We start from the raw sequence: 27757 nt of genomic DNA on the forward strand, positions 1-27757 counted from the left end.
GGCTAAATAGGTCTTTGTGGCATTCATGGATTTGGAAAAGGCGTATGACAGGGTGGATAGGGGGGCAATGTGGCAGATGTTGCAGGTGTATGGTGTAGGAGGTAGGTTACTGAAAGCAGTGAAGAGTTTTTACGAGGATAGTGAGGCTCAAGTTAATGTAGGAAAGAGGGAAATTATTTCCCAGTGGCCCGGTGGCTAAAGCTCCCGCTTCACACACGGAGGGCCCGGGTTCGATTCCCGGCGGGTGGAAACATTTCGACACGTTTCCTTACACCTGTTGTCCTGTTCACCTAGCAGCAAATAGGTACCTGGGTGTTAGTCGACTGGTGTGGGTCGCATCTTGGGGGACAAGATTAAGGACCCTAATGGAAATAAGTTAGACAGTCCTCGATGACGCACTGACTTCCTTGGGTTATCCTGGGTGGCTAACCCTCCGGGGTTAAAAATCCGAACGAAATCTTATCTTATCTTAAAAGTAGGCCTTAGACAAGGATGTGTGATGTCACCGTGGTTGTTTAATATATTTATAGATGGGGTTGTAAGAGAAGTAAATGTGAGGGTCTTGGCAAGAGGCGTGGAGTTAAAAGATAATCACACACAAAGTGGGAGTTGTCACAGTTGCTCTTTGCTGATGACACTGTGCTCTTGGGAGATTCTGAAGAGAAGTTGCAGAGATTGGTGGATGAATTTGGAAGGGTGTGCAAAAGAAGAAAATTAAAAGTGAATACAGGAAAGAGTAAGGTTATGAGGATAACAAAAATATTAGGTGATGAAAGATTGGATATCAGATTGGAGGGAGAGCGTATGGAGGAGGTGAATGTATTCAGATATTTGGGAGTGGACGTGTCAGCGGATGGGTCTATGAAAGATGAGGTGAATCATAGAATTGATGAGGGGAAAAGGGTGAGTGGTGCACTTAGGAGTCTGTGGAGACAAAGAACTTTGTCCTTGGAGGCAAAGAGGGGAATGTATGAGAGTATAGTTTTACCAACGCTCTTATATGGGTGTGAAGCATGGGTGATGAATGTTGCAGCGAGGAGAAGGCTGGAGGCAGTGGAGATGTCATGTCTGAGGGCAATGTGTGGTGTGAATATAATGCAGAGAATTCGTAGTTTGGAAGTTAGGAGGAGGTGCGGGATTACCAAAACTGTTGCCCAGGGCTGAGGAAGGGTTGTTGAGGTGGTTCGGACATGTAGAGAGAATGGAGCGAAACAGAGTAACTTCAAGAGTGTATCAGTCTGTAGTGGAAGGAAGGCGGGGTAGGGGTCGGCCTAGGAAAGGTTGGAGGGAGGGGGGTAAAGGAGGTTTTGTGTGCGAGGGGCTTGGACTTCCAGCAGGCATGTGTGAGCGTGTTTGATAGGAGTGAATGGAGACAAATGGCTTTTAATACTTGACGTGCTTTTGGAGTGTGAGCAAAGTAACATTTATGAAGGGGTTCAGGGAAACCGGCAGGCCGGACTTGAGTCCTGGAGATGGGAAGTACAGTGCCTGCACTCTGAAGGAGGGGTGTTAATGTTGCAGTTTAAAAACTGTAGTGTAAAGCACCCTTCTGGCAAGACAGTGATGGAGTGAATGATGATGAAAGTTTTTCTTTTTCGGGCCACCCTGCCTTGGTGGGAATCGGCCAGTGTGATAATAAAAATAAATATTTGACGGCGCTGTAACCCTTAAGATGTAACCCTTAAGATGTAACCCTTAAGATGCTCAGGCATCACTCACACACACACACACACACACACACACACACACACACACACACACTTAAAAGAAAGACCAGGGGAGACATGATTACAAGATACCCAAAGAATCTGACAAGTGCGAGGAGGCACAGATGGAAGCTAAAAAACACAGATGTTAGGAAGGAATGAAATGTTTACTGGGTGCTGTGGGATCTGAGAAAGGTATCCACATCCCCTGACACGAGCCCGCTGCACCTCAACGTACACAAGAGGGCAGGTAGCTGTACCTCAAGACCTTCAAGGGGCAGAGGCGTTGCAGCTCAACTCCAAGAGACGTAGAAGCTATAACTCAACCCTTCTAAGAGGTCCAGGAGCTGAAAATCAAAAGGCACAGGAGCTTCAGCATGAAACACGCCTAGTGCCGGTAGTTTCATACCCTCAAAAGCAAATCAACACTGAAAGATAAACCCGCACTGAAAGTTTGAAGCTGATATGACAAGGGATTCCCCAGTTATCGCACAGAAACCAACATCCCAGTTTATTTAATAATATTAGGACTGGCATATGGGATGGGCACAGGTTTCCCATCGTTGCTGTCTTGGTGAACACATACCCACAACTCCTACAAACTGTACAAAGTAGATCACACCATAACATTCCACGTCTACAGAAAGCCTATGATCAAAAAAATATTGTACACACTTCTCCAGTCAAGATATTAAAATTAATCGTAGCATCTCATTGGCTTTTCCTTGAAAGAATATTTCATCTGTGGCCCCGAATGACTAGATGAGGAATACTCTTACATACACTAAACCTTCACCGAGTTACACTTTCTCTCTTTCCAAGAAATAAACTCTTCACATTAACTCTCTATATACTGACACCAATGTGAACAAAGTTACTAACCTGAACATCTGCCCTGATCTTAATAATATTCTATTTCTACAAGTACATGTACAAGGTATACAGGCCTAGCTGACATCAATGACACTACTGTATAGGAACCCCCTTGTTATGCAGAGCATTTCGGGAAAATTAGGTCAATTTTGTCCCCTGGATGCGACCCACATCAGTCGACTAACAACCAGGTACATATTTTACTGATAGTTGAACATGGACAGCAGGTGTCTTAAAGAAATACGTCCTAATTTTCCACCAGTACCGGGAATCGACCCTTTAGCGTGTGAGCCGAGTGCGCTAGCAATCGAGCTACAGGACACCTCCAAAGCGCTCGCACAAGGCAACACCAGAGTCGTCATAGCAACCAGCACATCCATCAAAGACCTCTCAATGAACAAATAACCTTGAACCAGTCAACTCAGGAGTTTACATCATTACGTGTGGAAACTTTGACAAGGTATACGTCGGGGAGGCAGCGAGAAACCTAGAGACATGTCTAAATAAAGAGGTTCCCAGAAGGGGGCCAAAATATACAGATCAATCAATCTTCTGAGTTTCTGTCTGCATGTGGGTTATCACTGAGCACTGATAAGTGTCATTACACCTTAGTTATTCACATTTACAACTGCTGATGCGATAAAATGAACGACGCCTGTGTGCAACACCGGAACACCGGCAAGCACATGATGAACTGAAACAACGGCTGTTGAGCCTTCCTCTTACCTTCCTCCCTCAATACAACAGGTCATGCGAGGCTTCAAACACCCCATGTAAGAGTCTGGTAAAACACTTCTAATCTCGTGGTTGCTAGCCTAAGCGATACAACCGTTATATTGTTACACCAAACACACGCATCTACTGTAAGAAATCCAAAGTAAACTCATACAACCTATTTTTCTAGAAAATTTCTCTATTTAAAAAAAAAGAGAAATTTTCACAAGACGTTGTATACAGAAGAATATAATGAAGGTTCTATTGAACGATATTCAAGTGTAACGTTCTATTATGTAATTATGGAGAAGCGATAAATCTGTAAGGACCATACTGCGCCTGGGGGATAGCATGTAATCAGATTTAAGTGTTGCCTGGCTGAAACAGTGTTGCCTGGCTGAAACTTAATGATACCTGAGAGAAACTGTTTCCTGCACCACGGGAAGCTCCTGACGCAATACCTGACATCAGGAAATCAATCGTCTTCAATTAGTTAACATAGAAATTTTAGCTCCAAAGTTCACCAGTTGACATATGCCTTCACGTTCTCGCGCGCACGCACGCACACACGCACACTTAGAAGAAAGACCAGGCGAAATATGATTACAAGATACAAGATACCCAAAGAATTTGACAAGTGCGAGGAGGCAAAGATGGAAGCTAAAAAAACGCGGATGTTAGGAAATACTTTTTAGGTCTTTAGAGTGTAGAATAAGAGTGAGTGTCGACACTAAGTATGACTGAGGTGGTACAGAGTAAACAATTATAGACAACGTTTTTCTTTATGTCAGTGATTCCCAAACTGGGCTATACCGCCCCCCCTGGGGGCGTTGAGGAAAGGTGGAGGGGCGTTGAGGAAAGGTGGAGGGGCGTTGAGGAAAGGTGGAGGGGCGTTGAGGAAAGGTGGAGGGGCGTTGAGGAAAGGTGGAGGGGCGTTGAGGAAAGGTGGAGGGGCGTTGAGGAAAAAGGGAGAGGGGGCGTTGAGGAAAAAGGTGGAGGGGCGTTGAGGAAAAAGGTGGAGGGGCGTTGAGGAAAAAGGTGGAGGGGCGTTGAGGAAAAGGGGAGAGGGGGCGTTGAGGAAAAGGGGAGAGGGGGCGTTGAGGAGAAAAAGGGGAAGAGGCGTTGAAGAAAAAAGGGGGAGGAGGCGTTGAAGAAAAAAAGGGGGAGGAGGCGTTGAAGAAAAAAAGGGGGAGGAGGCGTTGAAGAAAAAAGGGGAGGAGGCGTTGAAGAAAAAAGGGGAGGAGGCGTTGAAGAAAATAAGGGGGAGGAGGCGTTGAAGAAAAAAGGGGAGGAGGCGTTGAAGAAAATAAGGGGTGGCAGCCTGAAAAAGTTTGCTCTATGTAAATTTAGATGAAGGTAGACAGGTTTCTCTGCACTGACTGTCTTCCACTTCCAGAAGTTTCAACTGACTGTCTTCCACTTCCAGAAGTTTCAAAATAGTAAACAAGTGTAATGCGCTAAACGAGGAAGTGGTCAAGGCGGCGCTCTATAGTCTATACACAGTTTCAAGAAGAAGCATGATAAGAACCAAGAGGCCAGGAATAAATACCAATGATTGCTGGTTAAGACGTGCAGCCAGGAGCTGTGAATTAACGGTTTAGAAAACCAACAAGCTGAAGAAGCCACTGGATGGCGAAACGTTTCCAAGATACCCAAATGTTGCCCAAGTGTCTCATTTACCAATCAGGAGCCGAGTCGACCCCCGCAAACATCACTCTTTCACAACACACCTCGCTTATTACCTCCAGAAAGTAAACAAGAAAGCAACTCCCCCCACTAACAGTGAGAGGAGAATCAGAATGTAATACTCAAATCTAGATGGAGTTACCATCACCAAAAAGAGAAGTTCTCAAGAGATGGGCGCTCTGCTGCCATCCCCAACAGACAAAACTCAGGAATAACAAATACGATATTCCCAAAGAAGTATGAAATAGAGAAGAAAAAGAGAAGAATGAAAATGGCTAATTCTGATAATCTGAAACCAAGTGAAATGTGAGAAACTAAGCAGGAACACAGTGGACTTCCAGAACTGTGTAGTTCTGTGTAGCAGGCAGTGCAATGAACGAAGTGAGAAACAGTGGCAGTGATACGTAATCCACCATGAAGAAACAGTTCGAGTGGGTAAGGTCTTTCAGAAAACAGGATGTGTCCTGACCTGCGAGTGGTAATGTCTGAAGATCTTACTGTCAAGGATCACAACAGTACCACGATCACAAGTGCAAAGAAAACTATAGGATGGATAATGAGAACGTTCAAAAGGAGAGATGCCAAGCCAATGATGATCCTTTTCAAATCACTTGTTCTCTCTAGGCTGGAATACTGCTGTACATTAACATCTCCGTTCAAAGCAGGTGAAATTGCAGATCTAGAGAGTGTCCAGAGAACCTTTACTGCACGTATAAGTTCTGTCAAGCACCTTAACTACTGGGAACGCTTGGAAGAACTTGACTTGTACTCGTTGGAACGCAGGAAGGAGAGATATATCATAATCTACACTTGGAAAATCCCAGAAGGAATAGTCCCGAATCTGCACACAGAAATCACTCCCTACGAAAGTAAGACTGGGCAGGCGATGCAAAATACCCCCAATTAAAAGTAGGGGCGCCATTGGTACGCTAAGAGAAAACACCACAAGTATCCGGGGCCCAAGACTGTTCAACAGCTACCCACCAAGCATAAGGGGAATTACCGATAAACCCCTGGCTGCCTTCAAGAGAGCTGGACAGATACCTAAAGTCAGTGCCGGATCAGCCGGGCTGTGGTTCGTACGTTGGACTGCGTGCGGCCAGCAGTAACAGCCTGGTTGGTCAGGCCGCGGGGGCGTTGATCCCTGGAATAACCTCCAGGTAGACTCCAGGGTCTAATGACCCACAGCCGGAGCTTTAGGTCATCTGACCGAGGACTTCTGCTGGCTTACCGGTCCACCATTTTAAAAATTATGGTTATAATTATAACCCTTAAGTTTCATATTGCTTCAAGAAACACCGTACATAATGGTTGTCAGAAACTGGAATGAACTTTGTCAAGTTTCATAAAATAAAGTTTTAAGAAACGGCAGAACAAAGCTCTGGAGGCTAGGAGTGAGTGAATCCTCTCACTAACAGTTCAACAGCGGGGCCAGCAGCCCAGACTAGGCCTCCGCTACCCAAAAAATGCAAATACCAGCATGAAGTACAAATTCGTGGAAGACGAGAGCACTCCAGTTCACTGGACCAAGAGCCCTTCAGCAGCCTCAAGGCACTTTCTTTGACGGGTTAGGAAGCTACTGGAATTCAGGGACCTGTGAGTGCGCACGAAGTGATCACTCACAAGAGTTAAGAGTTGCTTGTGAGTGGCAGCAGGAGCCAGGCCCTAGGAGGGCAAAGAGGTTAGATCAATAATTTTGGCAACGCAATACGTAAACACAACTGTGCAAGGAATGCTGTGAAGGGTCTGTCAAGTGTCAGAGTGATTAAAACAAACAATAAAATGATTTATGGTTTACTGATTTAGAACACAAGACAAGACCAGAAAAAAAAGAAGAGAGGTGTAAGAAAAAGGCAAACGCGTGGATGGGAGAGAGAGAGAAAGAGAAACTGCATGGAAAACACTAGGGAAAAAATCCCAGGGGATAAACGATGCAAATGGGGGAGTGAGGGGACGGTGGAAATGTCTAGAAAGTCGATGAAAGTTACTGAACTTCACCTGGATCAGAGAGAGAGGAAGATCAAACTGGAAGAGAATTTGATCACACTGAGGAAAGAATCAGCAAACGTGAAGAAGAGGCTGTAAACAGGATAATGGTAGAGGAAGCTACTGATGCATGCAGAAAGAAGTAGAGGCGTTGGAAGAACCGAAGTGTAGGGTTATAACAGGAGAGAGAGAGAGAGACAAACAAACGGAGTGGTACAGAGTTTTGCTGACTTAAGGACGATGGCGCAATAAAAGCGGCGATAATGGAGATGAGGGATATTGTAATATTACATTTTAAGGTGTACAACACCAAGTGTAAACCTAGCCAGCACTACTTGCTTGATGAAAACGTGAAGAGGAACACACAACCTCAACAATGTCATTTGATCTAACAGAACAGAATAAGATAACTGGAAAAGTGAGACAGGAAGACAATAAACTCAAGATAACAAACACGTAAAGTGGTAAATTTTAAGAGCAGATCATCAAGCAGCGAGAAATACAACCCTCAAACTCTTATTCCAAAACATTTCCACTTGAGTCTTCAAAAGTTGTTGGAATACAAAAATGTCTTTCTAGGAAAACGATAAAACCAATTTATACCCCTCAAGGCTGCGTCCATTATGGTATGAGGTTCCTGGTCGGAGGAACTGGACCAATCCTTTCCTTGGAACGATCTTGATTCCCTCCCATTATCACAGTTATTACTGCAGAAGTTAAGTTCTAGAAACTGGAAATACAAGTGGTGTTCTCACACTACCGGTAAGACAGCAATTGAACGAATGATAGTGAATGTGCTTCCTTCTTTGGGTCCTGGGTTCGAATCCCGGAAGAACTACTAGAAAAAAAAAATATGGAAACTGTAGGGCAGTGGTGAGAGGCGCGACTCTCACCGCTGGTGTCCGGAGTACGAGAACCAGACGAACTCCTTAAAAAAAAAAAAAAAAAAAAAATAATGGTGGGAAAGATTCTAATAATAATCCCGAGATGATACGTTTATCTTCATCCTCAAGGTTTAAAGCATCTTGCTGCCGGTCATAATACTTGCCTTCCCTGGAGTGTGTCCACAGTGTCCGGAGCCTCGTAGCAATTTTCTACTTTTGACACCCATGCCAGAGTGTTAAGGTTTAGGCCACGGAAGAGTTCACTGGATAGTGCCATTCATCTTGTAAGTGAACATACCACCGTAGACAGTACTGGGCAGTGCCACTCATCCTGTGAGTGAACATACCACGGCACAATATTGAACAGTGCCCACTTATACTGAATGAACATAACACCATACAGTGTTGGACAGTGCCACTCATCCCGAGTGAACACAACACCATAATGACAACATTTCAGCCACAATATCTGTAATCAGCAACATAAACTCCATCACTGACTTATTAATTAAGCATTACCAACTTCATAACACAATATTATCTAATTTCAGCAAATCGGCGAGCAGAGGAAAAGAAAAGAAGGATTCTGGGCATAAATCAGGAATGGAAGAGACTCAGGGCACTGACAGCAGAGGTCGACACTAGCGTGTCCCCGGTGCTGTGGATCCATGTGCATGTGGCACTCTGCCAGCCACTGCCAGGCACTCCCTCTCCAGCTCCCACCCACCTACCTACCTACCCAACTACCCACCTGTCCCACCTCCCAACTACATCCTTTGCCCTCTAATCTAAACCTGTCGCCCATTACGTATCAATATTGACAGTGACTCTAAATGCCTGTTTTAGGGAGCCTTTCACAGTGACACATGTAAACACACTCCACTCAACCATAGTCACACCAGTGGAGTGGGTGTTCAAGGCGGTGTGGTCCGTGTTGTGAGGTGGGTGGGGGGGGTGCAGGGTGGTAAATACTGTGGGGTGTACGTTTATATTTATAATTATCATTATTAAACACCGTTGAATTACATGGCTAGGAAATGTTATCTTGCGTCAGCTTGTTGCAAAGGCCAGTCCTACGGTACACTACCTCCTGCCAGTTATCATGGAGCATTAAGTCCCAAGTTCTGAGTACAGATTTCCACTTCACTGTTTCAGTGATAGTTTCAAACTCAGTTTAAGCAAGTTTCTTGACTATGAATGTCATGCTTTAAAAGTCCAAGTTGCTGGCTCTGTTTATTCAGCAACCATCATTCTGCCGAAAACGTAAGTTTATTTGCTTTATTATACAGCCCACGACGTCGAGCCTGTAAGTGATAGTCAAAAGATTAGAGGCACCTAACAGGTTCAGAGACTGGACCTAATGGATCCAGGACTGGCATCGGGCTCTATAATAGAGCAATCAACCTAACATTTTTGGGCAGAATGATCGCTGCTAAATAAGCAGATCCAGCAAATTAGAGTTTCAAAGTTTGACATTCATGGTCTAGAAAGTTGCTTAAAGTGAATTTGAAACTGTCACTGAAATTAGACTTAATTACAGCAATATGAATTATTGACAAGATTACACCAAAAAAACCGTCGCGCATATGTATATTTCATTTATGTTAATAAATACTAAATAAATTTATGCCGACCTTTGTCTAAGACTACGCTATATTACATAGATTTAGCAAGGCTGGGTCAGTCATAAGGTAATTTAAAATAGTGGAAAATAAAGAGCATGTCATACCATGGCGATTTACGCGAATATATGTATTACTAACACAGTTATTAAACTGGAACTAAATGGCGTAATGCAGGCGATAATATCACCGTCAACAGATATCATCATGTTAGCATGATCAAACATGATGATGTCACCATCGCCAAATATAGTGTTTGTACGATCAAACTTCATATTATAATAAAGGGGAAACGATAAATCCATATTACAATCACAACTAAACGCTAAACCCAGTAGGGTCATCCAGCGCTGATCAACCTATAGGCGTAACATCCCCCCAATGAAAAGCAGGGGTGTCACTAGCACGTTAAGAGACCATACAATAAGTGTCAGGGGCCCGAGACTGTTCAACTGCCTCCCAGCACACATAAGGGGGATTACCAACAGACCCCTGGCAGTCTTCAAGCTGGCACTGGACAAGCACCTAAAGTCAGTTCCAGATCAGCCGGGCTGTGGCTCGTACGTTGGTTTGCGTGCAGCCAGCAGCAACAGCCTGGTTGATCAGGCTCTGATCCACCAGGAGGCCTGGTCACAGACCGGGCCGCGGGGGCGTTGACCCCCGGAACTCTCTCCAGGTAAACTCCAGGTAATACCTACGGAATGTGAGGCAATCACGTTCGATCCAGCTACCAATGAAAATGAACAGAATCACCCCCTAAAGGTCGAAACTACTCCGTGAAGGACTCGAAATCACGTCCTAAAGAAGGAAAATACGGGGATACAGGTCAACATTCTCTCTTTTTTTTTTAACTTTTATAGCAATGATTTTTGGAAAAGGTTAATATTTACTTGCAAAATTTACTCTACTTGCCCTGTTTGATGGTCACATGTTAACACACTTACCTTCATCAAGCAGGCCGGCAAATTTCAACTTACCTTTTTAAGAAGATGTGCATGACTTGTCCTCGAGTGTAGCTCATTGATCCACCTCTCAATATCATTGCTCACTTGGTGGAATGATCTGAAAGTGAAATAGATTTTTAAGTACTTATTTACCATATTACAGCTCCTCCAAAATCCAAGCAGACGGTGAAGGTAAAGAGTACTGATAAACTGCCAGGGGAAACTCCCCAGGGAAATTTTCCCCAGGAAATGGCTGCTCCACAGATTTTTCCCTGAAAATGGAACCCTTATAGGGTGCGAACTGTCAAGGACAAAGTTGCGAGGGGCGAATGACCATATTTCTAGAATGCACAACTAGAACACAATGCATTGCCATCTAAGTTATATAGGGAGAGACTGTGCAGGATCATGTACGCGAGTTGCCTATAACAGCAGCATCCCGGGGATGTGACCCTGGTAAGCATATAGCAAAGATCGATGCTGTCAAGCTGGTGGATGTAGTTCTCTGGCTGTCATGCCAAGGGTCTGACAGACACCATATTCTTGAACTGTAGGATTTTCATACACTACCTTATTATCGTAATCATAACTAAGCGCTAAATCTACAAAGGTCATACAGTTGTGTTCCAGGGAAGCACAAGCACAGGCATCGCAACTGCATTAGCATAAGACGAGATGACCTGGGCAACTACAATGGTTTTCAGAGCAAATTAATGCGTTGCAATACACGTGCGCTCTCTTGGAGCACAGCGCAGCACCTTCGACGAAAGAATTAAGATATTCTTGACTAGCAGTGCACGTGTAAAATGCATTATTAACGAGCCTCATGCAGCCGATTTGCTTTAAACCTTTAGTGCCTTATAAGCGATTTCATTCATATATAAGGAGAAAAGACTGGGACATTAGGGAAGAACCTGACAAACAAGATTAAATGTGATAATTTAAGCCATTTATTAACTCAACAGTGAATGAGGACATCAACCTGAGGACAACCCATCCTCACGTACCATATTTTCCTTACGACGTTCTCAGAGTATTTTTAACGTTTCCTCTAAATTAAAAACTTTATTTTCTACTTTTTAAGTTGGGTTAGACTTGGATTCAAAATCCTATAAAAACATTCAACAATAAAAATATTAAAAATACAGCCGTGATATGTCTGGCAACGAGGTGGCCAAGAGTAACCAGGAAACATTCAGATATGTACGATCATCACTAAGGAGACCAGAATCATTATTATTAAGACGTTGGCTACCCTTTTATTTGTTACTGTTTGTTAACTATACGTAAAAACAAGATTAATTTACGTTAGCCTAACTTAGAATATTAAATTTCTGTTAAGACTTTGAACAAACAGAAATCACTGAACAGCAGAGTGCGAAAACTCCCGCATTAAAGGGCTCAAAGCTCTCTTAAAATATTACAAGTACTATTATTGCAACGTAAAATATTACAAGTACTATTATTGTAACGTAAAATATTACAAGTACTATTATTGCAAGTATCTGAAGGTCAGGTTGGACGGTGGGAAGAGACGAGACTCTGGGAAGACTAAAAACATAACTGAGTTCCCAATGACAAGTTCTCTAACCCACTTGATTCTAAATACATGTGTGAAGGATAGATGGATAGATCAGTCGTCAGGTGATCATGATCATAGACGACGAGGAAGCAATGTAAGTAATATAAACATAAGGTATTACACAGTTACAGAATATGCAAATGATACACGGAGATACGTATGATATATGGAGTAAACCAAGAGGTTGCCAAAACTCGTTTGATAAAAACTGTTTTATTATACAAAATTGGATACATCTGCAGTGTGCTGCTACACTACTATATACAGGAGGGTCCTGCTTTACAGTGCTTCGCTTTACAGTGCTTCGCTTTACAGTGCTTCGCTTTACAGTGCTTCGCTTTACAGCGCTTCGCTTTACAGCGCTTCGCTTTACAGTGCTTCGCTTTACAGCGCTTCGCTTTACAGCGCTTCGCTTTACAGCGCTTCGCTTTACAGCGCTTCGCTTTACAGCGCTTCGCTTTACAGCGCTTCGCTTTACAGCGCTTCGCTTTACAGCGCTTCGCTTTACAGCGCTTTGCTTTACAGCGCTTCGCTTTACAGCGCTTCGCTTTACAGCGCTTTGCTTTACAGCGCTTCGCTTTACAGCGCTTCGCTTTACAGCGCTTCGCTTTACAGCATTTCGCTAATGCAGCGGTTTGCAATTATACCCATTCATCATTTTATCAGACTTCCTATAATAAATATATTCACCACTCACTACAACAGACATAGCCCCACTCCACAAAGGGGGCAGTAAAGCAACAGCAAAGAACTACAGACTGATAGCACTAACATCCCATATCATAAAAATCTTTGAAAGGGTCCTAAGAAGCAATATCACCACCCATCTAGAAACCCATCAGTTACACAGCCCAGGGCAACATGGGTTTAGAACAGGTCGCTCCTGTCTGTCTCAACTATTGGATCACTACGACAAGGTCTTACATGCACTAGAAGACAAAAAGAATGCAGATGTAATATATACAGACTTTGCAAAAGCCTTCGACAAGTGTGACCATGGCGTAATAGCGCACAAAATGCGTGCTAAAGGAATAACAGGAAAAGTCGATCGATGGATCTATAATTTCCTCACTAACAGAACACAAAGAGTAGTAGTCAACAGAGTAAAGTCCGAGGCAGCTACGGTGAAAAGCTCTGTTCCACAAGGCACAGTACTCGCTCCCATCTTGTTCCTCATCCTCGTATCTGACAGACAACGATGTCAGCCACAGTACCGTGTCTTCCTTTGCAGATGACACCCGAATCTGCATGACAGTGTCTTCCATTGCAGACACTACAAGGCTCCAGGCGGACATCAACCAAATCTTTCAGTGGGCTGCAGAAAACAATATGAAGTTCAACGATGAGGGAATTAAATCTTCATCAGAGTACAAAACAAATTCTGGCCACAAAATAGAGCGAAACACCAACGTCAAAGACCTGGGAGTGATCATGTCGGAGGTTCTCACCTTCAAGGACCATAACATTGTATCAATCGCATCTGCTAGAAAAATGACAGGATGGATAATGAGAACCTTCAAAACTAGGGAGGCCAAGCCCATGATGACACTCTTCATGTCACTTGTTCTATCTAGGCTGGAATATTGCTGCACACTAACAGCACCTTTCAAGGCAGGTGAAATTGCTGACCTAGAAAATGTACAGAGAACCTTCACGGCGCGCATAATGGAGATAAAACACCTCAATTACTGGGAGCGCTTGAGGTTCCTGAACCTGTATTCCCTGGAACGCAGGCGAGAGAGATACATGATTATATACACCTGGAAAATCCTAGAGGGACTAGTACCGAACTTGCACACGAAAATCACTCACTACGAAAGCAAAAGACTTAGCAGACGATGTAACATCCCCCAATGAAAAGCAGAGGTGTCACTAGCACGTTAAGAGACCATACAATAAGTGTCAGGGGCCCGAGACTGTTCAACTGCCTCCCAGCATACATAAGGGGGATTACCAACAGACCCCTGGCAGTCTTCAAGCTGGCACTGGACAAGCACCTAAAGTCGGTTCCTGACCAGCCGGGCTGTGGCTCGTACGTTGGTTTGCGTGCAGCCAGCAGCAACAGCCTGGTTGATCAGGCTCTGATCCACCAGGAGGCCTGGTCACAGACCGGGCCGCGGGGGCGTTGACCCCCGGAACTCTCTCCCGGTAAACTCCAGGTAAACTAGAAGCTAAGGACCAAAATATTTTAAGTAATGTGTGTACTGTATATGAATTTTTTTAGGCCTAGCTCTATTGCTTTACATTAATAAAAATAATATATGATATATATATATACGATAGTGTAAACATGTTATCAGGCTTTAATATGTATTTCAAAGTGAAAAAAAAGTTATGCTTCACTTTACAGCGATTTTCTGCTTTACAACAATGGCCCGGAACTTAACCTGCTGTATCAGCGGGGCCCCCTGTATGACAGTTATATAGTGGGAAAAAATCTGTTTTTCTCTCATGGAAGTGGAGAAGTGGACCGACAGCAACTGCAGCACCACTTAAGAGGGAAGCAGATGTTGGTGCCTGAGAAGTGATGAAATTATATTCATATGGAACGCTAAACCCGAAGAGGTTATACAGGGCCTAGGGGGAAAATGGAACGAAATTAGATTCACTCCCAGGAAGAGAAGAGACACTCCACTTACCTGGATCACGAGCACTTGACCCACATCAAGGCATTTCTTTGATGAGGTCAGGAGACTTGAGGGTGAACACAACCACATCAAGGACACGCAACAACCACACCAACGACAGGCAACACAACCACACCAACGACACGCAACACAACCACACCAACGACACAACCACACCAACGACACGCAACACAACCACACCAACGACACAACCACACCAACGACACGCAACACAACCACACCAACGACACGCAACACAACCACACCAACGACACGCAACACAACCACACCAACGACACACAACACAACCACATCAAGGATATCAGCTGTGTATGAAACTACCTAATGAAAGATCTTTAAAGATCTCACGGAATTATTTTAAGGATAATATACAAGATTTATGCTAGACCAGTGTTGAGAACATTCAGTTGAACTTGCCACCCATATCTGAAAGACGCTATGAAACTTGAGAAGGTCCAAAGACTTGCAACCAGACTTGTTCTCGAGATAAACGCCTTAAGCTATTAGCACAGCTTTAAATAGACGTAATTTCACAATACTGGATAAACCAAGGCTGGTCTTCAGAGCTACAAGACTAAGTACAATGAAAGGCTAAGATATGCCATAACTCACGTCACAGGAAGATAAAAAGACTTGATGACAAGATCATAATGTACAAGATACTCCAGAGCACTGTCAAGGTAGAGTTCCACCTGGAAGTGGCTAGAACCAACACACGTGGAAGGATGAAAGTTAAACTTACAAATGAGCAGAAAGAACATCAGGAATATTGTCGCTGCTTGAAAGGAGAGTAAGGAAATGAAAGTCAACTTAGAGAGGTGGAGGAGGCAGACTCCGTAGCCGGGCTCACAAGTAACTGACATCCTCAGTATTATATGTATGGGGAAGCACTAAACTTATAAGGGGTAATACAGGAGGGGGTACAGATCCTAAGATGCGAGAAAAATACATTACTCGATCGTAAATCAAGAGGCGAAGCCTCGAAGATGTATACACAACGAGGCAAGTATACAAGTGGGTACACAGACACGAGCGCACACGCGCATATGCACCCTCCCTCCACCACGCACACGCACATACGTACGTGTACACACATACACACACACACAAGAAAGCTCTTGGAGGAGGGAGAGTGGACCTAGTAGCGACCAGCAAAGAGGCAGGGCCAGGAACTGTGACTTGGTCTCTGCAGCCACAAATGGGCGAGTACACACAAACATAGGACTGAATTATAAATACCTTGTGGAATTAAACATTATGGAAAGAACAACAGTTGGGAAAGAGGGAAAAACAACAGATTTCAGAAGAGTAAACTTCTAAAGAATGAATTACTGAATGGGGAAAAAAACTGGAAGGACAGTCAAGGATTGAGATGGAATACCTAACTGGAAAGTACAAAGGAGAAATTCATACCCAGAAGAAATGAAAATGACAAACAGTGAGGTCAAGAGTCAACCAAAGATGGAGAGGGGAAAAACACGTGCAAGAGCATGGGAAAATTATGCAAAGTGAAGGATGGAAGAAGACTGAAGTGAGCAGAAGAGCCAAAAACGAATATGCAAAGCTAAATAGAATGACATGACAAAATCCAAGGCTGAACTGACCCTGCTTCAGTCACATCAGAAGATGACAGTACCAAATCAAACAAAAACTGAAGGGGAGGAGAGCTTACAAGAAACAAAAGTTTGCGTCGAGTTGAACAAACTATTTAAAAAGGTGTTCACAGGGGAAACAGCAAAGAGTCAAGAGACAAAGGAAGCACCAACGGGTACTGAATACCACATACACAGCAAGCAAAGGTAAAAAAAAAATTGGGGGAGGGGGAGAGTTGAATTTCAAAATCATGGGGATCCAACAGTGATACTATGGATTCTTAGAGAGGGAACAGAAACACTGTTTCAACCACTACCTAAAATCTACAGGTCAATGGATACCGAATAACTGGCAGAGATCTGGAAGACTGCGAAAGAAGGTCCAATATTTAAAAAAACGAGACAAACAGGAAGTGTTAAACTACAGACCAATATCAATGACATGCATACCATGTAAAATGATGGAGAAAACTATCAGAAGAGTGAAGGAGCACTTACAGAGAAGTCTTTTCATGAACAATAAACAACAGGGGTTTAGACATGGCTAATCCTGTCTCACAAAGCTCCTGGAATTCTATGACGAAGTAGATGAAGTGGGGCAGCGGAGAGGGATGGGTGGATTGTATGTTCTTGGACTACAAGTGGGGTCCCGCAAGAACGGTGTTAGCACCAGTACAGTTTAAGTGAATGGCATAACATAAGAGTCAGATGTATCCCTGTTTGCAGATGATGGAAAATGAATGAAAATAAAAACCGATGAACACAATGCAAGGCTACAAATGGATCAGGAGAAACTGCAATGGCTAGAAAATGGCTACTTAAATTCAACCAAAGTAAATGCTACAATTTGAAAACTGAGTACAGACTCCGGGGGGGGGGGGGCACTGAGAGATAATCAGGGGATTGAGAGGCAATCAGGCTCGATCCAAGAAAAGGGAGGATATGTCCAAATCCTTGGATCACGAGTCCATTCCCGGCATGAAGGTACGGCTCCTGAGGGAAGATGAGGAACGGGTACCCGAGGGTCTAGCTGGAAGACACGGAAAAGACAATATATATCATGAAGTATTTCTTCAGCATCAGGGTGGCCAGGAAGGAATAACCTCGACGAAACAACAGTGGAGGCAGGCTTTGTACATAGTTTTAAGAATAGATACGAGAAGGGCCCCACGAGTCTTGGAGGAAGTAAATCCGGCAAGAGGCTCAACTAGGAGCGGAGATTCGAACTCGAGAACCTCCATTAGGCTAGTACACACGTGCGCATGCTCTGGCGCTTCCTCATGTAATGCATCTAAATAATACAGTACTGAGACAGTCTTGGCCGGAACAAGCAACAGTGTACACAGTTTTGGCTGGAACAAACATCTACAAGCAGCTGTGTAAATGATAGAATTACATGTTATATATATATATATATATATATATATATATATATATATATATATATATATATATATATATATATATATATATATATATCACACAAACACTATCAGTTCTCCTGTAATTATATGCGTATCCAAGACCCTCCCAGAAACTCTAATGGACTTTTTTTTTTTTTTTTTTGGGGGGGGGGGGGGGGTCTAGATAATTTACACATGTTAATATGTAATACAACTGTAATCTTAGAAAACTGCAAAACTGTGCCTAAATAATCTTACATAAAAATCAGTAGACTAGATCCATTGCAAAAAAAAAAAAAAAAAAAAAAAAAAAAAAAAAAAAAAAAAATGCGCTCATTTGATAACATTTTGTAATACTTATTTTTAAAATGTTTAATATCAAACTGTTTTTGTAAAGTATTTTCATCATATTAGAAAACTAGCCAATACATAATATGAAATATTATCTAAAATATATTTGACAGTTCAATCATATGGAAGAGTAATGAAAATTTGGCAAAGCTGAATATTCAATATATCATTTCGGTCCGGAGGTGAGGGATTGCGAGACCGAGTAATCCATGTGTATACTTACTTGGCATCAAGGCTTAATACACGAGATGCGGAGATACACGTGACAATAAATATGAAAAGATATATGGGTGGAGGAGCTACACCCCGCGCCATCTCAGCTGGTCTGTCACTGACTGCTGCCTCGCCTCACCTCCTGGTAAACATTAGCAGACGACGCACAGGTTCCTTGTTGTCACACAAGATGACTCTGCTCTCCATAGTCTCATAGAAACCGTTATATATCACTAACTCTTCTATTTCGCAAATAACTCTCACTGTAGGAGGAAATTAATGACGATACTTCGGTCCCTCCTGGACCACTGTCTATAGCTCCTGATGGAATGTTGTTTAGCGTCTGGTGCCAGAAGCTCTCGCTACACACGGTGAGGGTCCGGGTTCGATTCCCGGCGAAAGAGTAGAAACATCGGGCGTGTTTCCTTACACCGGTTGTCTATGTTCACCCATCAGTTAAATGGGAACATGGGTGTTAGTCGACTGGTGTGGGTCGCATCCTGGGACAAAACCGACCTAATTTGCCCGAAATGCTCTGCATAACAAGAGACTTTCTATATAGTAGTTATGTCATTGATGTCAGCTAGGCCTGTGCACCTTATGCATGCACTTGTAGTAAATATATTATTATTATTATTATTATTATTATTATTATTATTATTATTATTATTATTATTATTATTATTATTATTATAATCTTGATGGACCGAAGAGTCGTCATAATTTTCCTCTCTTACATGTGGGTTTATTTGTGAATAGTTCCAGCCATTGTGACTTTTATTCAACTATAATAATAATAATAATAATAATAATAATAATAATAATAATAATAATAATAATAATAATAATAATAATATCTTTATTTCTACAAGTACATGTACAAGGTATACAGTCCTAGCTGACATCACTGACATACTACTATATAGAAAGCCTCTTGTTATGCTGAGGATTTCTGGCAAATTATGTCAGTTTTGTCCCAGGATGCGACCCACACCAGTCTACTAACACCCGACTAACACCCAGGTACCCATTTTACTAATGGGAAACATAGACAACCGGTGTAAGAAAACACGCCCAATGTTTCTACCCTCACCGGGAATCGAACCCGGGACTCGCCATGTGAAGCGAGAGATTTAGCCACTATTGTATTTGTTCCACTGCTGCAAGTTAAATAAGTTTATTAAAGTACAGGTACACATAAACAAAGTTACACAAATTATCGAACATAATATATGTGTAAATTACCTCGGACAATTCAAAAAAGCCAAAGTGACCTATTTTCATAGTTGAAGTTCCTTCACATGATCACATTGTCTGCCAGAAATGTTCATAAATGCTACTGACTTTCTTTGTGCTTCACAATATTTTACTACATGTAAATCACACATTACATACTAAGTAAAGAAATAAATTTTTGAATCTGAATTCACTTAAAAAAACTAAACCTGTATAGGTCATTCAGCTCTGCTTACTTTATTACTTACACACAAGTAATAAAGTAACATTTATTCAGGTTTAAAAAAAAAAAACGTAGATTTAAAAAGAAAACGAGTTCAATTTTCATTTTTTTTTTTGGCATTAGGCTCGGTATTATTCCGCTTAGCGCTTTGTTTTGCTTATAATAATAATTATCAGGATTATTCTATTATGTATTACTATTTCATCCATAAGGGAGCACTGGAGTTTTACCTGGAGAGAGTTCCGGGGGACAGCGCCCCCGCGGCCCGGTCTGTGACCAGGCCTCATGGTGGATCAGAGCCTCATCAACCAGGCTGTTACTGCTGGCTGCACGCAATCCAACGTACGAGCCACAGCCCGGTTGGTCAGGTACCGACTTTAGGTGCTTGTCCAGTGCCAGCTTGAAGACTGCCAGGGGTCTGTTGGTAATCCCCCTTATGTATGCTGGGAGGCAGTTGAACAGTCTCGGGCCTCTGACACTTATTGTATGGTCTCTTAACGTGCTAGTGACACTCCTGCTTTTCATTGGGGAGATGTTGCATCGTCTGCCAAGTCTTTTGCTTTCGTAGTGAGTGATTTTCGTGTGCAAGTTCGGTACTAGTCCCTCTAGGATTTTCCAGGTGTATATAATCATGTATCTCTCCCTCCTGCGTTCCAGGGAGTACTAAACCTGTAGGGGTCACACATCGCCTGGGATGGGGGGAAGGGGGGTAAAAGAGGCTAACATGTTTGATTTAAGTAATTTACAAGTCAAAAACCGTTTATTATCCTTCAGTAGTTCACTTCAAGGTCAGCCATGACCTGGCTTTTTCAGGTTACTCTGGGCTATTAATCCAAAAGAAATCCTCTACTGCTTCTTTTCTCCTGCTGCTTCTTTTCTCCTGCTGCTTCTTTTCTCCTGCTGCTTCTTTTCTCCTGCTGCTTCTTTTCTCCTGCTGCTTCTTTTCTCCTGCTGCTTCTTTTCTCCTGCTGCTTCTTTTTTCCTGCTGCTTCTTTTCTCCTGCTGCTTCTTTTCTCCTGCTGCTTCTTTTCTCCTGCTGCTTCTTTTTTCCTGCTGCTTCTTTTCTCCTGCTGCTTCTTTTCTTCTTCTTCGTTATTTTTTCATTGTCTTATTATACTGAAGACACAAGTAAAAAAGATAGCAAGTCTTCTGCTGTCTGTCTTAACAAATATACTCCCACGAACTTTAATTTATTCCCAGGTACTCCATGGTCACAGACCGGGCCGCGGGGGCGTTGACCCCCGGAACTCTCTCCAGGTAAACTCCAGGTACTCCCAGGTACCCCCATATACTCCCACGTACCCCATATACTCCCAGGTACCCCCATATACTCCCAGGTACCCCCATATACTCCCACGTACCCCCATATACTCCCACGTACCCCCATATACTCCCACGTACCCCCATATACTCCCAGGTACCCCCATATACTCCCACGTACCCCCATATACTCCCACGTACCCCCATATACTCCCACGTACCCCCATATACTCCCACGTACCCCCATATACTCCCACGTACCCCCATATACTCCCACGTACCCCCATATACTCCCACGTACCCCCATATACTCCCAGGTACCCCCATATACTCCCAGGTACCCCCATATACTCCCAGGTACCCCCATATACTCCTAGGTACCCCCATATACTCCCAGGTACCCTCATATACTCCCACGTACCTCCATATACTCCCAGGTACCCCCATATACTCCCACGTACCCCATATACTCCCACGTACCCCATATACTCCCACGTACCCCATATACTCCCAGGTACCCCCATATACTCCCACGTACCCCATATACTCCCACGTACCCCATATACTCCCACGTACCCCATATACTCCCACGTACCCCCATATACTCCCAGGTCCCCCCATATACTCCCAGGTACCCCCATATACTCCCAGGTACCCCCATATACTCCCACGTACCCCCATATACTCCCACGTACCCCCATATACTCCCAGGTACCCCCATATACTCCCAGGTACCCCCATATACTCCCACTTACCCCCATATACTCCCACGTACCCCCATATACTCCCAGGTACCCCCATATACTCCCAGGTACCCTCATATACTCCCACGTACCCCCATATACTCCCAGATACCCCATATACTCCCAGTTACCCCGATATACTCCCACGTACCCCCATATACTCCCAGGTACCCCCATATACTCCCAGGTACCCCCATATACTCCCAGGTACCCCCATATACTCCCCAGTAACCCCCATATACTCCCACGTACCCCCATATACTCCCACGTACCTCATATACTCCCACGTACCCCCATATACTCCCACGTACCCCATATACTCCCAGGTACCCCCATATACTCCCCAGTAACCCCCACGTACCCCCATATACTCCCACGTACCCCATATACTCCCACGTACCCCCATATACTCCCACGTACCTCCATATACTCCCAGGTACCCCCATATACTCCTAGGTACCCCCATATACTCCTAGGTACCCCCATATACTCCCAGGTACCCCCATATACTCCCAGGTACCCCCATATACTCCCAGGTACCCCCATATACTCCCAGGTACCCCCATATACTCCCAGGTACCCCCATATACTCCCAGGTACCCCCATATACTCCCAGGTACCCCCATATACTCCCAGGTACCCCCATATACTCCCAGGTACCCCCATATACTCCCAGGTACCCCCATATACTCCCAGGTACCCCCATATACTCCCAGGTACCCCCATATACTCCCAGGTACCCCCATATACTCCCAGGTACCCCCATATACTCCCAGGTACCCCCATATACTCCCAGGTACCCCCATATACTCCCAGGTACCACCATATACTCCCAGGTACCCCCATATACTCCCAGGTACCCCCATATACTCCCAGGTACCCCCATATACTCCCAGGTACCCCCATATACTCCCAGGTACCCCCATATACTCCCAGGTACCCCCAGATACTCCCAGGTACCCCCATATACTCCCAGGTACCCCCATATACTCCCAGGTACCCCCATATACTCCCAGGTACCCCCATATACTCCCAGGTACCCCCATATACTCCCAGGTACCCCCATATACTCCCAGGTACCCCCATATACTCCCAGGTACCCCCATATACTCCCAGGTACCCCCATATACTCCCAGGTACCCCCATATACTCCCACGTACCCCCATGAGTCTAGACACAGAGATCAAGTATCACAGAATACAGTAAGAGTTCCTCCTCTCCTACAGATGTTAATTACCGTTATGCAAATTCTAAGATAAGAAAGGTAAATTAATCTAGTTTAGGTTACATAAATTTTAGCAAGTCTTGATTAGACTGTTAGATAAGTTATGTTTAAAAAAATCTGCTTATGGAAAATTTGCATAATTTTAGTTGGCTGTTTTCCTTATAAATGGAAAATTATCTTTCCCATTTATTAATATTATTATTATTACTATTATTAGTAGTACTGCTCTTCTTATTATTATTAGTTATTATTGCTATTATTATTATTATTGCTATAATTATTATTACTGTTATCATTATTATTATTACTAGTGGCACGGTGGAAGCAAGAAGCTACCATTAGTGAAGAAGAAGTAATTCCCCTGATTGTCTTTAAAATGTAATCTCCTTGACTGTCTTCCAGAAATAATCCCCTATGTTCAAGAAGTAATCCCCTGACTTTCTTCACGACTGAACCAGATAAATCTGTTAGTCAATTCGTGATCTGTCAGGCTGCGGTGCTGCTACCACCAACAGACTGATCAATCAATCAGGAGACGGGGGTGAGGGACGGGGTCGCGGGAGCGATGACCCCCACGAATCGTCGATAATAGAGTGCTTTTCCAAAACATTTCAACAGCTCACTAATTCTTTACCAGCTTCTCGTGCCAAAGGAACAATGGCAATTAACAGCAATCCCCATTAATGATGGGTATAGTATGTAAGAGCAGGTATGGGGGGCACGGGGGCATGACGAGGCTCCATTGTTCTCCCGGGAACTCGGGTTACAGGTCTGGCATTATACCCTGGAGGAAATTTGTCCTCTTTTTCACTGGTGTTGAATCAACTTCCTGCACACTCTCACAAGTTGGTGAAACTAGCCACAAGTTGGTGCTACTAGCCACAAGCTGATGCTTCTACCCACAAGCTGGTGAAGGCTTCTACCCACAAGCTGGTGTTTCTAGCCACAAGCTGGTGCTTCTAGACACAAGCTGGTGCTTCTAGCCACAAGCTGGTGCTTCTAGACACAAGCTGGTGCAACTAGCTACAAGCTGGTGCAATTAGCCACAAGTTGGTGCTACTAGCCACAAGCTGGTGCTTCTACCCACAAGCTGGTGAAGGCTTCTACCCACAAGCTGGTGTTTCTAGCCACAAGCTGGTGCTTCTAGACACAAGCTGGTGCTTCTAGCCACAAGCTGGTGCTTCTAGACACAAGCTGGTGCAACTAGCTACAAGCTGGTGCAATTAGCCACAAGTTGGTGCTACTAGCCACAAGCTGGTGCTTCTACTCACAAGCTGGTGAAGGCTTCTACCCACAAGCTGGTGTTTCTAGCCACAAGCTGGTGCTTCTAGACACAAGCTGGTGCTTCTAGCCACAAGCTGGTGCTTCTAGACACAAGCTGGTGCAACTAGCTACAAGCTGGTGCAATTAGCCACAAGTTGGTGCTACTAGCCACAAGCTGGTGCTTCTAGCCACAAGCTGGTGCTTCTAGACACAAGCTGGTGCTTCTAGCCACAAGTTGGTGCTACTAGCCACAAGCTGGTGCTTCTAGACACAAGCTGGTGCAACTAGCTACAAGCTGGTGCAATTAGCCACAAGTTGGTGCTTCTACTCACAAGCTGGTGCTTCTAGCCACAAGCTGGTGCCTCTAGACACAAGCTGGTGCAAATAGCCACAAGTTAGTGCTACTAGCCACAAGTTGGTGCTACTAGCCACAAGCTGGTGCTTCTAGCCACACGCTGGTGCCTCTAGACACAAGCTGGTGCAACTAGCTACAAGCTGGTGCAACTAGCCACAAGCTGGTGTAACTATCCACAAGGTCACTCCGGCTAGTGCTGCTCACTTCAAGCTCTTGTCACTGTTGGAACATCAAGACCCAAAAACTGAGTCTGCTGGCTGTCGTGTGACTTACCTGTGACTTGTAACAATGTTGGTAGAACTGCCGACAAACGACACATGTGCAACATTTCGCTCTCCAGGAGCTTTGTCCAGTAGAGCGAAAAGTTGCCACAATAAAATATGGTATTAGCTGCACATGTGTTCTTTTACCTGATATATCTGTGACCTGTTCCAACCACAGTGCTCTGGTCTTGATTCCGGCGAAGTTACAAACGCTGCGACGCACACACTGGCGATGTTAATCCTGACTCACAAAATCATAATAACACGACTGCTAACAAATCTCCTGGGTTCAAACCCCATCCGTTCTGTGATTTGATGGTAGTCCTCTTTTGTTTTTATTTTTTTTCGTATTTTGCTCCTGCAGTCGTCCATTATTTCGTCAACATTCCATCACGTTTACTCGGCACATTTTATACACACATTGGAATTGTGTTAGTTACCATTTCTTTGTCAAAAGTAACTTGCCTTTGTGTGTGTGTGTGTGTGTGTGTGCGCGTGTGTGTGTGTGTGTGTACTCACCTATTTGTGGTTGCAGGGGTCGATTCACAGCTCCTGGCCCCGCCTCTTCGCTGATTGCTACTAGGTCCTCTCCCTGCCCCATGAGCTCTATCATACCTCGCCTTAAAACTATGTATGGTTCCCGCCTCCACTACGTCACTTTCTAGGCTATTCCACGGCCTGACTACTCTATGACTGAAGAAATACTTCCTAACATCCCTTTGATTCATCTGAGTCTTCAACTTCCAATTGTGACCTCTTGTGTCTGTGTCCCCTCCCTGGAACATCCCGTCTTTGTCCACCTTGTCTATTCCGCGCAGTATTTTATATGTCGTTATCATGTCTCCCCTGACCCTCCTGTCCTCCAGTGTCGTCAGGCCGATTTCCCTCAACCTTTCTTCGTAGGACAATCCCCGTAGCTCTGGGACTAGTCTTGTTGCAAACCTTTGCACTTTCTCTAATTTCTTGACGTGCTTGACTAGGTGTGGATTCCAAACTGATGCTGCATACTTCAGTATGGGCTTGACGTAAATGGCATACAGAGTCTTAAACGAATCCTTACTGAGGTATCGGAACGCTATCCGTAGGTTCGCCAGGCGCCCGTATGCTGCAGCAGTTATCTGATTGATGTGCGCCTCAGGAGATATGTTCGGTGTTATACTCACCCCCAGATCTTTTTCCTTGAGTGAGGTTTGCAGTCTTTGGCCATCTAAACTATATTGTGTCTGCGGTCTTCTTTGCCCTTCCCCAATCTTCATGACTTTGCATTTGGCAGGGTTAAATTCAAGGAGCCAGTTGCTGGACCAGGCTTGTAGCCTGTCCAGGTCTCTTTGTAGTCCTGCCTGATCCTCATCCGATTTGATTCTTCTCATTAACTTCGCATCATCCGCAAACAAGGACACTTCTGAGTCTATCCCTTCCGTTATGTCGTTCACATATACCAAGAACAGCACAGGTCCTAGGACTGACCCCTGTGGAACCCCGCTTGTCACAGGCGCCCACTCTGACACCTCGTCGCGTACCATGACTCGTTGTTGCCTCCCTGTCAGGTATTCTCTGATCCATTGCAGTGCCTTTCCTGTTAAGTGTGCCTGATCCTCTAGCTTTTGCAGTAACCTCTTGTGAGGAACTGTGTCGAAGGCTTTCTTGCAGTCCAAAAATATGCAGTCGATCCACCCCTCTCTCTCTTGTCTTACTTCTGTCACCTTGTCATAAAACTCTAGTAGGTTTGTGACACAGGATTTTCCTTCCCTGAAACCGTGCTGGTTGTCAATTATACACTTGTTTCTTTCCAGGTGCCCCACCACTCTCCTCCTGATGATCTTCTCCATGACCTTGCATACTATACACGTTAGTGATACAGGTCTGTAGTTTAGTGCCTCATGTCTGTCCCCCTTTTTAAAAATTGGGACTACATTTGCCATCTTCCATTCCTCGGGGAGTTGCCCAGTTTCAAATGATGTGTTGAAGATCTTTGTTAATGGCTCACTCAATATCTCTGCTCCCTCTTTAAGGACCCACGGAGAGATGTTGTCTGGTCCCACCGCCTTTGAGGTGTCAAGTTCGCATAGCAGCTTCTTCACCTCCTCCTTGGTTATATGCACCTCATCCAGCACTTGCTGGTGTGCCCCCCTGTTCTGATTTCCTGGAGTCCTACTGGTTTCCACTGTAAATACCTCTTTAAATCTCGTTTTGAGCTCCTGACATACCTCTTGGTCGTTTCTTGTGAATTCCCCATCACCCTTCCTCAGTCTGATTACCTGGTCCTTGACTGTTGTTTTCCTCCTGATGTGGCTGTACAACAGCTTCGGGTCAGTCTTTACTTTTGATGCTATGTCATTTTCATATTGTCTCTGAGCCTCCCTTCTTATCTGTGCATATTCGTTTCTGGCTCTTCGGCTGATTTCTTTATTTTCCTGAGTTCTCTGTCTTCTGTACCTTTTCCATTCTCTAGTACACCTAGTTTTTGCCTCCCTACACCTTTGGGTGAACCAAGGACTCGTTCTGTTCTTCCCATTATTTCTGTTTCCCTTGGGAACAAACCTCTCCTGTGCCTCCTTGCATTTTGTTGCGACATAGTCCATCATTTCTTGTACTGGTTTTCCTGTCAGTTCCCTCTCCCACTGAATGTCTTGAAAGAAGTTCGTCAAGCCTGAGTAGTTCCCCCTTTTGTAATTTGGTTTTTCCCACTCTATTCCTGCTGCTCTCTCCACTTGGAGCTCAACTATGTAGTCGAAGCACAGAACCACATGATCACTAGCTCCCAGGGGCCTTTCATCGATGTCAGAACTACTCAAGGTGAATACAAGGTCCAGTCTTGCCGGTTCATCCTCTCCTCTCTCTCTGGTAGTGTCTCTAACATGTTGATGCATGAGGTTTTCCAGTACCACATCCATCATCTTGGCTCTCCATGTTTCGGGACCCCCATGGGGCTCCAGGTTTTCCCAGCCAATCTCCTTGTGATTGAAATCACCCATAACTAGTAAC

The 27757-nt window shown here is 44.2% G+C and overlaps 1 protein-coding gene across 2 annotated transcripts in view; it reads right to left on the bottom strand.

Annotated features, from left to right (window-relative positions):
- LOC128695271 (voltage-dependent calcium channel subunit alpha-2/delta-1) overlaps positions 1 to 18343 on the bottom strand; it is a 304996-nt gene extending 286653 nt beyond the window's left edge. For both annotated transcript variants that reach the window (XM_070095427.1, XM_070095426.1), the window contains exons 1-2: positions 18215 to 18343; positions 10449 to 10533 (exon numbers count right to left, since the gene is read on the bottom strand). In XM_070095427.1, the coding sequence (XP_069951528.1) occupies positions 10449 to 10533; positions 18215 to 18306 (177 nt within the window). In that variant the 5' untranslated portion in view covers positions 18307 to 18343. The remainder of the gene's footprint in view (positions 1 to 10448; positions 10534 to 18214) is intronic.
- Positions 18344 to 27757: the final 9414 nt, after the last annotated feature.

The sequence above is a fragment of the Cherax quadricarinatus genome, chromosome 50, assembly GCF_038502225.1.
Source record: "Cherax quadricarinatus isolate ZL_2023a chromosome 50, ASM3850222v1, whole genome shotgun sequence".
In the NCBI taxonomy this organism is placed as follows: Eukaryota; Metazoa; Arthropoda; class Malacostraca; order Decapoda; family Parastacidae; genus Cherax; species Cherax quadricarinatus.